The 17327-nt window shown below is 34.8% G+C and overlaps 1 protein-coding gene and 1 long non-coding RNA gene across 2 annotated transcripts; both read right to left on the reverse strand.

The window, feature by feature from the left end:
* Positions 1 to 453: 453 nt before the first annotated feature.
* On the reverse strand, positions 454 to 7103 carry LOC119076279. The gene is made up of 3 exons (XR_005087597.1): positions 7089 to 7103; positions 3556 to 3561; positions 454 to 622 (listed from the first exon to the last, which is right to left on the reverse strand). It is a non-coding gene; the product is annotated as an uncharacterized LOC119076279 (long non-coding RNA).
* An 8489-nt stretch (positions 7104 to 15592) lies between these two features.
* Positions 15593 to 17216, reverse strand: LOC119076282 (PE-PGRS family protein PE_PGRS33-like). The gene is made up of 5 exons (XM_037182943.1): positions 16992 to 17216; positions 16762 to 16856; positions 16433 to 16483; positions 16208 to 16375; positions 15593 to 15895 (listed from the first exon to the last, which is right to left on the reverse strand). Exons 1-5 carry the CDS (start codon positions 17165 to 17167, stop codon positions 15654 to 15656), a joined length of 732 nt encoding a protein of 243 aa, XP_037038838.1. The 5' UTR covers positions 17168 to 17216; the 3' UTR covers positions 15593 to 15653.
* Between the last annotated feature and the right edge of the window lie 111 nt (positions 17217 to 17327).

Consider the following 17327-nt stretch of genomic DNA (forward strand, 5'->3'; position numbering starts at 1 on the left):
TGCATTGATCAACTAGTTTTGGGGATCTTTCTAGTAATTATTACGCACTACATGGGAATCATAGAGTTGAATTAACCTATAATTAACACACATTTAATAGTTGCTTTTGTTAAATATTCAATGCACGAAACTTATTCTACAAAACCAGTCCACTGAGCCAACATACATGTTCTATTGAAATTTCAATTGTCAAAATAATATCGAAGCCATTGATTTAGGATGACGAGAAGGTACATTCATCTCTCAGAAATTTTATTTTTTCATTTCTTTTATTGTTTTGTTTATTTTTTTGTGTTTTTACGAAATCCTTTTCATTATTCATGATAACTCAAAGTAAATACAAAAACATAAAATGTAATGAAAAAGTAAAATTTCTGCGAGATGAATGTTCCTTCTCGGCATCATAAATCAATGGCTTCGATGTCATTTTGACAATTGCCATTTCAATAGAAATGTATGTTGGCCGAATGAACTGGTTTTGTAGAATAAGTTTTGTGCATTGAATAACAAAAGCAACTATTAAATGTGTGTAAAGTAGAATTTAATTCAACTCTATTCCCATGTAGTGCGTAATAATTACTAGAATGATCACTGAAACTAATTGATAAATGCAAAAATTGATCTATTCGCCTAGTCGGTTGGACTGTAGAGGAGCCACATTTTTTTATAATTGTTGACAATTTTTTTTCCCTGATGCTTATTCGTGTTTCCAATATCGTCACTTCAAGTGCTGATAAAACTTCTTGTAAAAAATTTGCTAAATGTCTTTCTACAGATTTGAGTATTCAAAGACCATCGATTTGTTTGAATAGAAACACGATCTAAGAGAAATCATAGATGTAGAACAATACTCAGACTGAAAATAAATTTATATTTTTCCGTCCGCGAATTCTTCCTACGAAATCTAAGTTTCCTACTATTAAAATGCTATCTGCCAAAAATGTAAGAAACTTAACATGCAAAAATTTGTAGCTGTGGAAAAAATCATTCAAATTTCAAATCTTTTAATGCGCCGGGTAATTAAACGCATCCTTTACTATCTGACAGATTGCAATTTTGAAATGTCTCGAAATACTAAAAACTATGCATTTCATTTTTGAACAAACAGTATAATTTATTTTGATTTTTAACGAAAACCTACAGCTCGGATTCTTAAGAAGTGCGTACAGTAATGTCCAGAGAAGTTCACTGTGAAAATTTTGACAGGTCTACCCATATAAATTATTGTTGGATTATAAGGTTTATAATCGTAGCAATCAAATTGATGTATTGATCGCAGTAGTTTAACAATGAAAACGTTGTTTAAATTGTGCATTGGCGAAAAGCAGTTTCATTAAATTATCTCTTTTGTAATTACTTCTAATGTAATAATCCGGAGAATACCGAGATTCCTACAGGTTATGGGCCCAGGAACGTCGGGATATTATTTTTTGAAATGAAAATTACAAGATGGAAAATGGATTTTGGATTTCAATCCTAGAACTAATGTTGAAGAAAATGCATTGAATATGGACATCCTATGAATACTGAAATGAATCTATAAACACCGGAACTATTAAGTCGACTATGGCTGTGAAAAATGACACGAGCAATTTCTTTTTTGAATGGATTGGACTAAACTAAGCAAAGTCGGTTTTGAGGATTGGATTCGCGATGAAAGGAAATTAAGAACGAAGATCAGGAAGAATGATGAAGAAAGTCGATGGAACAGAATTTGAGCTTTAGGATGGTTGAGAAGTAACAGAATTTGACCAACGCAAGAAGATAGTCTCTGGAACAGAGTTTGAGCTCGAATACTGACGAGGAGCAACAGAATTTGACCAGTGCATGAGGTTTGAGAAGATAATTTGATCAGTAAGATAAGATAAGAATTTGAGCGGAGAGCATCAGAATTTGGGCACAAGAAGAAAAAGAGAAGAAGTGAATAAGAGAAGATGATGTAAAAGGAGGAGAAATACAAAAAGGATAAGATGAAGCTGAACTACGATATGTGTAAACGAGGAGGAGTAGTATAGATGCATTTACACAAATGGAAAGAAAGCTACAAGATAATTAACATAATGACGAAGAAAAGTTAAAAGAAAGACGGAGTAGAGTTTAAAAAAAAAGGGAAGTTGTAAAATTCAGGAGGAGAGAAATCGAGCAGATCTAAAGAAAGATAAAAACAACGAAGAATCAAAGGAATTGAAGGAACCTGAAATAATTTGAATGAGGAGTCGATATTTGTATTTGGTAAACGTAGGCATTCAAATCAATATATGATTGAGGAGGAGTGTTGGATTATAAGGTTTGTAATCGTAGCAATCAAATTGATGTATTGATCGCAGTAGTTTAACAATGAAAACGTTTAGTTTAAATTGTGCATTGGCGAAAAGCAGTTTCATTAAATTATCTCTTTTGTAATTACTGAGTTACTTCTAATGTAATATCCCGGAGAATACCGAGATTCCTACAATTATATGGCTAGAACTGTCAAAATTGACTGGTTAAACTTAACGAAGAATTACTGTACGAGCCCAATTATTTGACGAAGTGAGTATTTGTGGTATTTAAGTGGATAAGAGCCATAAGAGCTCGTTCAGAAACTCTTCGTTAAGTTTCACTGGTGAGGATTTTGACACTTCTTTCATAAAAAATATGTCAAAATCTTCACTTCGGGTAACGAATTTTTAGTTCCTGAACGAGTTCTGAGAGTAAATGCAAACGAAAGATGCTTACTTCAGCTGTTGGGTATGAGAAATTAACTCGTTAGATCATTATGTACTAGAATGTTTGAATTATGACTGAAATATTTTATAAACAATCAACGGTATTTAGTCATAATAAACGAAAGAGGGAACGAATGAAGAGTGTGATACTAGTGCATATTTCCCAACCGGCATATAGGCCACATCCATATAAAAAATGCCCGTGTATTCTCGTCAGCGTTTATCAGGGCTAATAAATTTAACTTCTCATTAAACTGCAAAGAACTATCTTCGAGACTATTACAAATTTTCGCAAGCATATGTTAAATTTATCTACTGTTACGAAATACTGCTATTTTTTTAAAAATAAATTTATTCATTCATTATTCCTGAGACTATACCGTGCGGAACACAATGTATAACACATTTAGGGCAATATTTACATATAAAAATAAAATGATATTTAACTGGGACAAAAACAAAATTCTTAAGATAAATCACAGTCAAATAATGACTTCGTCAATAGTATTTTTCGTCACAAGTGACGAAAAATATAATTTTTCAGGACTAGTCTTAAGCTTGTCCTAACGAGACGAAGCCGAGTAGGGCAAGCTTAAGACGTGTCCTGTAAAAATTCTGCTTTCGTCACGAGTCACGAACTACTTTTTTTTGCCGTAAGGATCATAATGAGACGAAAAACAAAAAAACATTACAACAATTTCAGCTTTTTTTCAGCTTTCAGCAGTGACGAAATACGTCGAATTATGTTCGATTGTTCACTTGATTTAGTTCACTCGATTTAATTTATAAAACAGTACGGAGATATCACATGGAAAACGTCACTGCTTTGCAGAACGTTTAGTTTCACCTTGATCTTGAAAGTCTTGAAGCTGTTTAAATGTCTCGTATTTTAATGGTATAGTACAAGAAAGTAGTAGTGGCGTAAAGTTCTCCTGACTTTATATTAATATCGCTAGTAATCGTTGTTTGAATGTCGGATTAATAACAAAGACTTGCGTACTCTCATGAGTGAGAAGATGTACCTGAGAAGTAGTTTTAACCTAAAGGAAGAATTCCAGAGAAGTCTTAATATTCTGGGTATTTTATTTCAGTGGTCGTCGTTTATTAATTGTATAAGTGTCGACGTTACTTATAGTCAGTTTTAAAAACATGTATTACAATCTGTTACAGCATACAGAAGAATAGTTATTTTTAGTGAAAATCTTAATTTTCAAATAAGAAATTTAGGGAAGACTTAACTTTATATTGGGATATATCGGGATATTTCCCGATCGAAAAACTAATTGTTTCACCGGAGCCTTGAGATCAGCACTACGCACTGGCATTTCGTTTGCCCAAAATCCGTCGACTCGAAATTTAATTATTTTTCAGTTAACAGTTATACTCGATATACGGGATATATTCAAATATCTTGAGTGTAGGTTGCAACCGCAAATACCCTCAATAAGTGTTTTCGCGGCTGCGAACTAATTTGTATACTAATACAAAGTGGTAGTATTGTTTATATCGATCGAACCTGATCGAACCTTTAGATTTCAAGTGACAATGAAGTCAAAGATCTAAAAGATGACATACATAGGAACGTGAGTTTGACATATTTTTCTTTTGTTTTTAGGCATTTTCCGATTGTTTGGAAATGTCAAACTTGCGAAAGCTACGCAATTTTTATGATTGAAATGAACCTTGATTCAATCGACTGAATTGTGTGGCTTTCGCAAGATATGCATTTCAAAACAATTGGAAAAGGACTGAAATCAAAAGAATTTTATGTCAAACGTGAGTTATGTGTATCTACAGTAATATGCTAAAAACATCATAAATTATTTTTCGATAAAAAATGCTGTATCAGTACGCCTCGATTACACTCAATCAAACAGAATGTGTGACTGAAATTGTAAATTGAAAATGTCGATCTGCGATGACAGGTTCTATAGATTGTGAATATGAGCACTATTTCACAGGATTCTCAATGATTGACGCTGTCGGCAAGTCGGCCACTTCACCGAACAATATTTTCAGGGACAATGTGATCGAGATTTAATTTCCTAACAAATGATTTTGATTTTTAAATTCCGTATCTCAAAAAACCGACTCGAAGGCAGTGCTGATTTTTGCACAATCTATTCTATTGTTTTTCCGTAATTTAAATCATCAAATATCTTTCCTAATGTTTGATACAACAACACCACAACTTAATTTGCGGTCATCGTTAACAGTTAGTTCATTGAAATGGAATTGATTTCCGTTTGATTCTATACCGACAATCAAATTCTGGTGCGACCCAGCTGCTTGATTGTTAACCATTCCATTCGGAAGCAGGGTGCACTCATTTCCGGCGGCATGAGAGCTGTTCATCATCTCCTTGGCGATCCGGATTAACATATCATCTTATTGTAGTAATGCTGTTGCGGGTGGATTATATTTTAATAGTTTAATTTTTGTTTCTATTCAACGTAAATTCAACAACAAGAATAGAATAGAATGTAAATTAATCAGTAACGTAAATTGCGCACATTTATTTTCAATTGCGTACTTTAGTAAACTTAAAAATGTCTAAAATTAGATCAATTTCGGAATATATTGGCAAAAATCATGCTAATTGCCCATTTTGAGTGTCATTCAGAAATATTCCAAGCTGCGAAAAAGTATTGTTTGTAAATTTTGATAATTAATATTCCATTGCATTGACGCCAGAAACACATCATTTGAATATCTGCTTAACAAAGAAACGGAACTAGAATAAAAATTCGGAGAAAAAAGGCTGACTGTAGATTAATTAGAATTGCGGTATGCAAAATGAAAATTATTTATCATCACCAACATTTCAAAAATGTTTATTAAAAAGCTTGCCAATTTTTCGAAAATAAAATGTGACCTCAATTTAAATTTTTGCTGAATGAAATTGATCCACTTGTATTCATCCATCAGATAAAATACAAACGCTGATCATGCTAGACTTTCGCCTGGTGTCACAGAAAACGATAATTTACATAAAGATGATTTGCTGGTTTGCCTAATATCTAATGTACTAAAAAGTATTTTAGAAATTTTCACGCTCTTTCGCAACTCAATGGCTATAATTCGATATTTGTAATTTCTGGTCATAATTCTCACTTTTACATTTGATGTCATATGAATAATATTGAGTGCGATAAAACTTTTCTCATATACTTACTTACGATGCAGATAAATCATCTAAAAAAAAGGTTGAGAGAGTATTGGTTGAATTCTTTTCCTAGAAATAAAAACTTTAGACGGACCTGAATTTGAACCCTTGGCACCAAAACTTTTCTGCATAATCGAGCAGCGACCATTTTAGAGGCTTACGGCTCCTGTATAGTTGAAATATTGACTACTCTGACCATTTCATGAATCACTTCACAACTGTTTTAATATTTATCATTCTTCATTTCGGTTCTATGAACTTTAATTTATTGCTCAGTTACATTTTCTACTATGTTTGACGGTTGAGGTATACCCATCGGGTCATAATTCCTCTAGGTAGTCTACCTCTATGGATATAACATAGGACTAAAACCAACGTACTTCAAGCAAAAGTATTATGGTCGACATCTGCCTATAATAAAGTACCACTTTGATGAAATCGTTTTTTACATTGTCTTACAGTTGCGTGACACACTATCAAGTTTCAGTACCCAATTTAGAGTAGGACTTACGCTTGAAGTGCGTTGGCACCATGCAAAATCTAGCAATAGCAGTCTCCATTCGCGTCCCGATGAGGGACAATAAAAGCCATTGGCGCTGGAGGCTATGTAACAGTAATATAACGACCACCAAATATACAAAAAAAAAACTCAAATTTCAGGTCGTTATCGAGTACGCGTAGTTTGCTTGAAGCTGTGTGATGAAAATTTACCAACTTTTCCATCTGTTCAACACACCCTCCCTGAACAAAATTAAAGTTTTACGGGAAATGCACACAAAAATTGATTGCTGTTCTAAATAGAGGGACCCTAAGGGAGTTCAAAACGATGGTCAGTTGAGTCGGACTAGATGCTTCCTAACCCCATACAATTTGTTTCTTAGTTGTATGGAATTGGGGAAGCATCTAGTTTGACTTACCAGACCATTGTTTTGAGCTCCCCTAGGGTTCCTCTATTTAGAACAGAAATCAATTTTTCGGTGCATTTTCGGTAAAACTTTATTTTTGTTCAGGGGGGGCATGCCAAAATCATGTAAAGTTTACCGTTGTTGAACAGTAGAATTTCACGCCATAAGTGTGCTTCGGAATTTGAATTTTCGATGAATCGATGGGTGAACCAATGAATAAAAAAAATTAATTTCAGCGCATGAAAATAAAGCGAGTTGACCAAATACAAGACTGCCTTTGATTTGGTTGTTGTGTGTTTCATTTTGAACTTGAAGCGGATCTATGGTTTAGTGCAGTTTGAAACTGTTTTTCGGTGTAGATTGTAGAAGTTTTATGTCTACCATAAATAACTATGCAAATATATCGACGGACATCATATCCTCGAAAGTTTACGAAAAGCATAAAAGTTAAGTTCCAAAAACCAATTATTCTTACAACAAAAATTTTCGTCCGTAAAGAAGAATGACGAAAAGTCGTTAGTTAGTTTCTTTGTTTCATTTTGAATCAACAATCGTATGATAATGAAATATTTAAATTAGGAGACGACGGTTAATTTCTGATGGTTTATATTCATTATGAATGTGATGTGTTCTCGTGGATGGATGTATCACTCACAATGCGCGTATACGAATAATTACATTTCCATTCACTGTCAATTGTTAAGAAAAATATTATCGAGTTTTCATCATCACAATTTTGGAAAAGTACACGTTTTTTTTGAGAATGTTAACAAATACTGTGCAGAACAATTTTACAAGACAGCTGAATATTACGTTCCACATATATTTGTATTCATTCTACATACCGACCACACTAATTGTAGCTGAGATTTACATTGTACAGCTATGTTAACAATTGTACTTGTCCCAATTTGTACAGTACAGTAGAACATTTTTCGTGGTAGTTGAGTAGTACTATTGTGCTGTTGAACGGTACTATTGTCTATTGAGCAGTACTACGTATGTACAAGTTAGAAGGGAATGAATATAAATGCATGTTAGTTGTAAGTATATACTGCTACGTTAAACATTTGTACTTGTGGCTAAAAGAAATGTTCATAATTTTTTTGGGTGTAATAGGACCAAGTTAATATTACACTGTGGCTATTTGCACGCGAGCGTGAATAGCCATTTTACTTTGGATTTGACTATTCGCAGTGCGAACAGCCATCACACACTGTAGTAGACTATTCGCACGCGCGTGCGAGTAGTCAAATCCACTGTGAAATGGCTATTCGCACGCGCTCGCGAATAGAATCAGCCTGAATATTATCTGAGAAAATATTTTAGCACAAATATTCTTTGTGAAGTACATGCATAAAGTAAATGTTAGCAATCATGATCCATACATAGAACCTGTTCGTTCATACATTACTTAATCCGTAATCCGTTTACATGAAACTTTGAAATTTTTACCAGAAAAAAGAGATCGACGTCGTTCAAAAATTGATATCTTCAAAAGTGAAAATTCTAGGAAGTGTTTAAATAGAATCAATATATTTTGTATACGTGTACCAATGGATAGAGAATCCTAAAACGTTATTCAAGTTGCCTTTGCCACATTCATCTTCACTCGTTTACACGATATTGCCAATATTTTATACATTTTCACTTTTCGCAATATTGAGCTTGATACTTTATCTATCAAATAGTATGGAAATTGACAATATAGTGTAGACAGTACTCACATTGCAAAGGCATAAATTGTTTTTTTTTTAACGAAAAATAACAATGACTCACATACATAATTTTGATCATATGACGATTTCTTTTATCGTTCAATTCTAACTTTCTCAATATTATCCTTGAAAAACTTATAGTACGGTTGCATGTGTCATTCCGCTCGCCTTGCAACTTTTGAATTTTTTTGATATAGCATGTTGTTTGTGGTGAAAAAGTATAGAACTAATTTTTTTACCGGAAAATGGAAAATCGATTTTCCGGCCGGAAAACCCATTTACATCAAAAAATTAAAAGTCGAATATCTTCTAAAGGAATGAGTCTTTTTTTAAAATCTTTTTTTTTTCTGAAGAGGGTCATTCTATGCCGACATTTTGTGGAACAACTTTTTTTTGGGTGAGTTCATATGGCGTTTGTATCGGTACTTTCCCAAAAAGTGTACCGGAAAATTCCTCAACTTTGTAGACTGATAACTTGGCCAATTCTTAGTCCATTTTGATTAGAAAAAGTGATTTGGAAAGGTATAAGTAAACCGGATCTTGAACCGATTTGTGGTTCCCAAGATATGCGCTAGGATTCCCACCTAGCTCCAAATTTAAGTTTTCGTTAAATTTGTAACATTTTTCCTTGGTATTATTGTGACAATTTAAAAATAAAAACTCGACATTTTTAAATAGCAATTACGTAGGCATCATTTCTCATACTGGTAATTGATAAGTATCTCTTCCTGATTCTAGAACTCAGAGATTTAACGAGTTTTACTAGACTGTTTTTGTTTTTCTATCATCAAATGCAATTATTGAGATCGTCAGAGGTCAGTTCCTATGTGTTGGGCACTCTTCACCTCTAAAATTGATACCTACATCTTCCTAGTTCTAAAACCTAGAGATTCAACGAACTTCCATTCGACTTTTTGCTCTATTTCATGAAAAACCGACATAATCGACATCGTCAGAGGTCCTAAGTTTTTCATGAAATAGAGCAAAAAGTCGGATGGAAGTTCGTTGAATCTCTATGTTTTAAAACAACGTCAGTGTTCGCTGTAGCAACCGAATGAAAGTATCGCGATACTTTATTTGTTTGCTTTAAAGTTGAAATTGGATATACAAAATAAAAATTCAAAGCAATTTTCTGATGAATTACAAACAGGAGCAGTGACTGATGAAGTTATCAAAAGATATTATTCTCTATTCTCTAAAGTAAGTCCAAAAAATACATAAGCCCAAAAGCGCTGCTTCAGTTAGGAGATAATACCACATGAAGTGATCAAACAGCCAAGAATAGTCGATATTTATAACTCTGTTGTCAAACAGAAAATCGTGTCTACAAACTTCGCAAAAAAACTTCGTTTTGACGCAGTCAAAATACCAACTTCTTTGCCAAATTTGACACTGTCTTTTTTGTGATGGAGTTGGCGGACCGCGCTTTTATTAATCAATATCGAGATCACACAAAAACACAAATTTTCAACTTTATTTCTTTTTTGTACACCAAAATAACTGAGCAAACTACAAAACAAGATATCACAATCACAAATTATTCACTTTCGAACACCGAAATGGTGACAGAGACATAATATTTTCCAAGGTAAATATAGTGAGGAGGTAATGTCATTCAAACGCGCGGCCTAACACATAAGTTCGATACCAATGACATCTTTTTTTTTAAATGGTTGACTACGATTTACTTGTGTTTCACAAAAATATTTTCACTATCTCAGAACAGATGGCCCTTTCTATTCCATTTTTTGGTTTCAACAAAGGGATGAGATGGTGTCTGTATCGAACTTTCGTGCCACCGCACATCTGATTCGGTTATATATGGCATTTCATTATCTCACAAGAGACAATGAAAGTATAAACCAGGTATGGTCTGTTCATACAAACCGGAGGACATAACGATTTCATATAAACAAACTCACCTCTCATCAGAGGTGAGTTTGTTTATATGAAATCGCTATGTCCTCCGCTACATACAAAGTTTGACATTCGACCATACCTTTTGTTGACGTTCATTGACAACAGATTTTTTTTTGCTTTCAACGAAGGGATGAGATGGCGCTTGTATCGAACTTTCATGCCACCGCACATTTGATTCAGTTATATATGGCTTTAACTTCTCACTATATTTACTACACATGCATTACAGTTAGAGGCAGTGAAACTTGGTCACAAATTTGTTTCAGATGTTTTTCAGCTGATCCACACAAACAATGAAATTATATATGGAACTTCATTCTTCGCTGTTTGGAAAAATGTTTTTATCACATACACGCGATGTTCGGCTGTCAAAATTACTGAACTAGAAGAATAATTCAAAAATTACACTTCAGTTCTATGTTGTTGTCTCGTTTTCGCTTATGTGATAAAATAGAGTAAAATAGTGTGTAATATATGTTATCTCATATGTGCTGCGAAAATTCATTTTTCGCAGGGGGCCCGCTAAAGAAAACTTCTCTTTCGCCGCACTTAAGAGGTAAAATAACTTACAGAATTGTGCGGAGATCGTTGTTTTGACTCGCCTTCGGCTCAGCATACAAACTTCACACTCTTCAAAACGTTTTCAACGAAGACATGTTGCTTGATGGTGAAACAATGGCTGATTATTTGGGGAGATATGTAAAGTGCAAGGAGAGGTTCATGTTCTCATATGGACAAAAAGTGCTAATTACCCTCATAGCTGATACTTGTGAAAAATTGTGTGCCTTCAACCCATCGACGAATGTGGTTGCTGAAACGGTTTCGATTTCCGTCGACTAAGATCAGAATAGCGACTCTCATTTATCTTCTGAAAAATTTGAAAGTCCACAAATAACCGTAGAAGAGGAAGAAGTTCGGTTTTTTAATTATATCGGTTCATTAATGATCGAGGTGTATAATGACGCAAAGAGACTTACACTCAGCGCGTGGTCATGGCCCCCTCGTCATTTTGCGGCACAAAAAGCCAACCATTTCCAAATCACTGGAACTCAGCTAACAGCACTAAAATTTAATTACGTTACGCCTTCTCAGCATCCGATGTTTTTAGACTCAATCGTGATAACTAACCTCGAAAATCTTCGTTTTCGCTTAAAGAATTCACTTGCTTTGTCATTGAGAGTTGATGGCTCTGTGGATCGAACACAGGACCACAATGTGTTTGTCTTGGCGAATCTGGTCAATAAAGATGGGACAATGGAAACAGTTTTTCTAGGTTTCGCAATCTCTGAAAATGAAGTGGACGAAAATGATGGTGCGGCGGCATACTTAAAATGTATTAAAACAGTAATAACTGATATCATGCCATGGAACGATTTCCTAAAATTAATCAGTTCGCTAGTAACTGACGGTGAACCTCTAAACACTGGTTGCAATAATGGTTTGTGGGCCCGACTAACGAGAGAGCATCAATTAGCAAGTTGTCTGCCTTTACTACTAATTTGGTGTTTGGCACACCGTGTAACACTAGCATGGAAATCTGTCTGTAATGACAACTCAATTATTACTGATGTTATCAAGGTTGCTTCTAAGCTCTGCACATTTTTTCATAATTCTGGTAAACGGACTGCAAAATTGAGACTGGCTGCGAAAAACAACAATTTACAAGTACTGGCATATCCATCGTACAACTCAACTCGTTGGGTGCAATACGCATTCAACTTGTTAAACACCGTTCTTCGGAATTGGAGAGCTTCGATGGTATATTTCGAAACCGAAAACGAACCTTTGTTGGTCGAATTATGATCGTATACACTTCATAACATTCTTGACTGATTTGTTGCACTTAATTAAGACGTTCCAAAAATATTTTGAGTCTGATACGAATACCATTCTGTTTTAGCACACCTTTTACTAATTAAAGTCGAGTATTCACGCAGTCGTTTAAACGAAATTCTCATACATTCTTCCACACGAACTGAAAATTTCGACAGATAGCCCATTCATTTTTGTGGTAAGGGGCCGTTCATAAATTACGTAACGCAAAAATTGACATTTTCAAGACCCCCTCCCCCCCTCGTGTAACGCTAGTGTAACGCAAGGTCATACCCCCCCCTCCCCCGGTTTGTTACGTAACACAACTCATGAAAAAATTGATATTTTTCTTACAGTAATTACAAAAAAAACTACACGAATTGTACAGTGAACGACATCTCAAATGTCTCACTGTCAAATTTTTCTGAGAATTTTATTGTGTCATTGCAAATTCACAATGACATTCTCTGAAAAAAATGACAGTGAGACATTTGAGATGTCGTTCACTGTATGTATACGATTGCTTCGGATTTTTTTTACAATTTAGACAGACATGTCCATGGTGATAAGTTTCGGGCGTCACCTACTGAAAAATAATGTTGCAATGTGCAAGTTTTTAAGCACATTTTAATTTATTTTAAATCGAAATGTTTTAATTTGATTTTTTTATGTTACAAACCATGTATTTGAAACTCGATTCGCTGCACAGACTTTTTAATACGAAATATGTTGCGTGACGTAACGTTACTGTCAGACCCCCCCCCCCTCCCCCTGTAACGCTGTGTAACGCTAGACTGATACCCCCTCCCCCCCTCTTTTGCGTTACGCAATTTATGAACGGTCCCTAAAATTTCATTTCACCGGCTGGTTGTATACTTGACTTATGACTAGACATGGGCATGGAACTAGGTTATTAACCACTCGTAAATTTACGAGCGTTTGGAAAGTTGTATAGATCGACCTTCAGAAAACGGTTGGGAAGAATTATTTTTAAGTAAACTCTATCACGATAATGGTGAGACTTTTTTCAGTGGACACCAATTAATTGTTGAGCAAAGAACGAGAAATGTAAGCAGTCATGTTTTTACTTTTGAGAAGCGAAAATCCATTGTTACTTCCTTTGTTAAGTACTTGGATCAACAATTTGAACATGATCAGTTAATGTTGGAGTGCCTTAAACCTCTACATCCGATTCTTGAATCCGCATCAACGGATTCGCTCCAAATGTGCCACAAATACATTGTTCCAGACTTTGATCAAAATGTATTCATCACGGAATATCGTGCAGTTGCAAGCGCGCTGCAAAATTATGAATTCGTTAGTCCACTCAACAGAGTTTGCACCAGATATCAACGGAAAGTTTTTCTTCTGTAAAGACAGCATTAGCAAGATTGGCCGCCGCAAAGCCCCACTCGGCTGACGTGGAGAGAACTATCAGTAAATTTTCTGAATCCTGAATAAAAGACGATAATTTTCCTACACAAACTGTTCCTTAGGTCTATACAACAAAGTCAAAGACACTGATAGAACACCACTTTCGGCAGAAACATTATTCAAGACGATGTACGTAAACATGAATATGCCTACATTAGATAAATTCGATCCCACTCCTTCGGTTGAGCATTGGATGGCTGAAAAGAAAAGAAAGCCAGCAGAAAGTTCGATATCTAAACAACAGGAATGGTACAACGGAGTCTTTGACGAAATGAGTGAAAATCATCACCGTAAACATTCCACAATTATAAAATTTTGAATATTTTTACGAAGTTCACATAATGTATCAACTGAATAGTGATAGAATATAAAGCAACAAACACAATCCATTAGCAAATTTCCTAAATTTCTAAAATTTTGGAAATTTTAGAAATTTGAGAAACGAAATTTTTGAAAATTAGGCATTGGGACGCAGACGTTTGGGATCACTGAAAAACACCGAAAAACACCCACCTGAAATGCCTACAGATAAATTTCTAAAAATTGAACAAACAAACAGAGAAATCAAATTCTCTTCCCTCCCACGGGTCACGTTAAGTGAATTATGAGACTGAATCGCTGTTTCGACCTCAGGTGTTGACATCGGTCCCTGGCCAGAGTGGTCTGGCCATCCTCAGTTGAGGGTATTGCATAAATGGATTAAATAAATTTAATACCATTTTTAACAACAAACTTTTTCTGTATCTCACGAGCACTTAAACACACTGGGGATCTTGCAAATCTAATTTTCGTAATTAGTTTACCAATTATTTAGGTGAATGGACTAAATATTTAGGTAAAACTAAAGAATTTTTGTGGACTTTGTTCAGTTTTTCAGGAATCAAGCTAACCTACAAAAACGAAAACAAATATTCTAAATTTTAAATTTTTTATTTTACCAGAAATAGTCTTTATTTGTTGCTTAAAAATTAACAAATTGAATATTGCTGAATCTAAAAATAATGTCATTGATCACTTAAAATTATTTACAAAACAAGCTATACTACAAGTTTATTTGCACAAAGCGAAGCGATAAGTCTATATCGATATGTTTGACATTTTTTTGGCAGTATTGTAATTTTTCTGCACAATTTTGTGAATCTAATATATTGTACGATATAGGATGTACTACTGTTTCGTACATACAGAAGCTGACGTTGTATTTAGGTGTGGATGTTCCGGGATCCATTTAATAACATCGAAATACAGAAAACAAAATTAACGAATTATCACATTTTCATTTTCAATAGAAAAAACATACGTAAAACAAAAATGTGATAATTCCTAATTTTTGATAATTGTAAGTCACTCAAATGTACAATTTCACTTTACCGAAAATACTTTTTACAATTTCACTTTCCCAAAATATATATTTTTTTTACTGGCCTCTAAAAGTGAACGACTCCTTCGTGTCCCAGCTTGGACTGTCAACTTTGGATCGATCGGAAAACTAACAGATTTCGCTTTACCGAGATATAGTTGCCATGTTGCATTAAATTCGAACTCGAATGAACTGCAACTGGCACAGTTAAATTTTCCGCGAGCATTGCATTTTATTCGCGAATTACTTTATATGCGCTATACGATACAGCAATACACGTTTAAATGAATCACTAAAAATGTTAAAATGTGATGTCTGGGATATCTCAGGGATTCGAATGAAAAGACATCACCTCTCCTATGATTAATTGGAATAAGGAGTAATTTGTTCTAGTGAAAATTTAAGTTTTTTTTTCAAGTTTCGATAAAGCGGATGTTACATGGGACAAATTCTTTTTGTGTCAAAACAAAGTTATATGTTACGATCACATCGAATGAATAATATAGGCAAGCAAAATTGATATCAAAGCTACATGCGGAGCCTTTGAACTAATAAAATTTATGGTCAATATTTTTTTTAAAGAATTAAAACTTTCAAAGTATTTTATGATTTTTTGTGCTGTTTTCAAAGTTATCCTAAGAGGTTTGTGATTCCACATAAGATACTGCCGATGATTGTGTTACTAGGGCAAGAGCTTTCAGCACCACTACACGGGCAAACATTTGAACCGGCTGGAGGTACACAACTTTGTCCATTCTGTCCTGTAGATCCTGCTACACCTCCGGCTCCGGCTAATCCACCAGCACCACCACCTGCACCAGCTTTTCCATTATAACCACCATTTCCACCCACTCCTCCGTCTCCACCATTGCCTACATAAAGCGAAAGTAAAAAAATCAATTAATTTTTGCGACAATTTCCCAGTGTTTTTTTAGTTTAAAAATAAAACTTTAATCTAGAATATCCAAATCCGCTGGATAATAACTGATTCGAATTAAACGCATAATTTATGTATACTTCTGTAAATACTGTAAATGTATTACACTTTGTCAATGTCTGACAATTTAGTGCAAATGAACAAAGAACAAATTGTGATTATGTGATGAGTTAAAGCGATTAAGTGAAAATGTATGCCGTTCAAAAGGCGTGTGTTGCAAAGAAAAACTACTATTTATCTAGATTACCTGATGATGCACCTCCAGCACCACCATTTCCACCAAGTCCTGCAGCACCACCAGTTTGTCCTCGACCACAGCCTCCTGCGCCACCTTTGCCACCATTTCCTCCATTCACATTATTTACGTTTCCTGCACCTCCGTCTCCACCTAAACCTCCTATACCTCCAGCTCCAGCTAATAACGAAAGAAAGAGTTAGGAAAGGAATAAATAATTCAAAAAATTTAATCTACCTAATAGTCCGGACGGACCACCAGCTCCTCCATCACCTCCATTTCCAGCAGCTTTAGAAAGGAAAACAAAACATTAAGAAAGGTTTATATATATAAACGGATAATTCCACTGAAAACACATGAAAGCACCCATTTTAAAATCTAAAATACAGTGAACGACATCTCAAATGTCTCACTGTCAGAGAATGTCATTGTGAATTTGCAATGACACAATAAAATTCTCAGAAAAATTTGACAGTGAGACCTTTGAGATGTCGTTCACTGTAAAACGCAATATCGTGATAATAATGTATCAAATGACTAAGACAATATAATGAAGTTTCACTTACGTTCAGTAGCAGTAGGAGCACCACCAATTCCACCGACTCCTCCAACGCCACCAGCACCTGATCCATCTCCAGCACCACCGCGTCCACCAGGGCATCTAAAATATATTATTTGAAAGTTAAGGTGCTCCCAGCCTATTGAGAAATGACGCAATAAAATGATGATTTCCTATGGGAAGTTCTACTTCTAGAATTGTCGGTTCCCATGCATCTCAAATTAGTTAATAACTTACCCTGAACATCCAGGAACGCCAGCAGCTCCGGCACCACCAGCTCCACCTGCAGCCCCACTACCTGCTGCTGCATCGACACCGTCTAAATTAGCACAGACACATTGTGCATCTGTTGTGACGTAGAATCCAGCAATAGATACTACTAGTAAATATGTTGTTAACTTCGAGGTGAACATGTTGCAATTTTATTTTCAAAATTTAGTTAAAACTCTTTGGAACGTTATGTTGAACTGTACCAAATGATTTAAGTTAAAATAAAATGTTTACTCCTTATATAGGTAAAATAAGAACTTTTCGCAACAACAACCGTGATCATCTTCAATTATATTGACTTTT

The sequence above is a fragment of the Bradysia coprophila genome, unplaced genomic scaffold, assembly GCF_014529535.1.
Source record: "Bradysia coprophila strain Holo2 unplaced genomic scaffold, BU_Bcop_v1 contig_232, whole genome shotgun sequence".
Lineage (NCBI taxonomy): Eukaryota > Metazoa > Arthropoda > Insecta > Diptera > Sciaridae > Bradysia > Bradysia coprophila.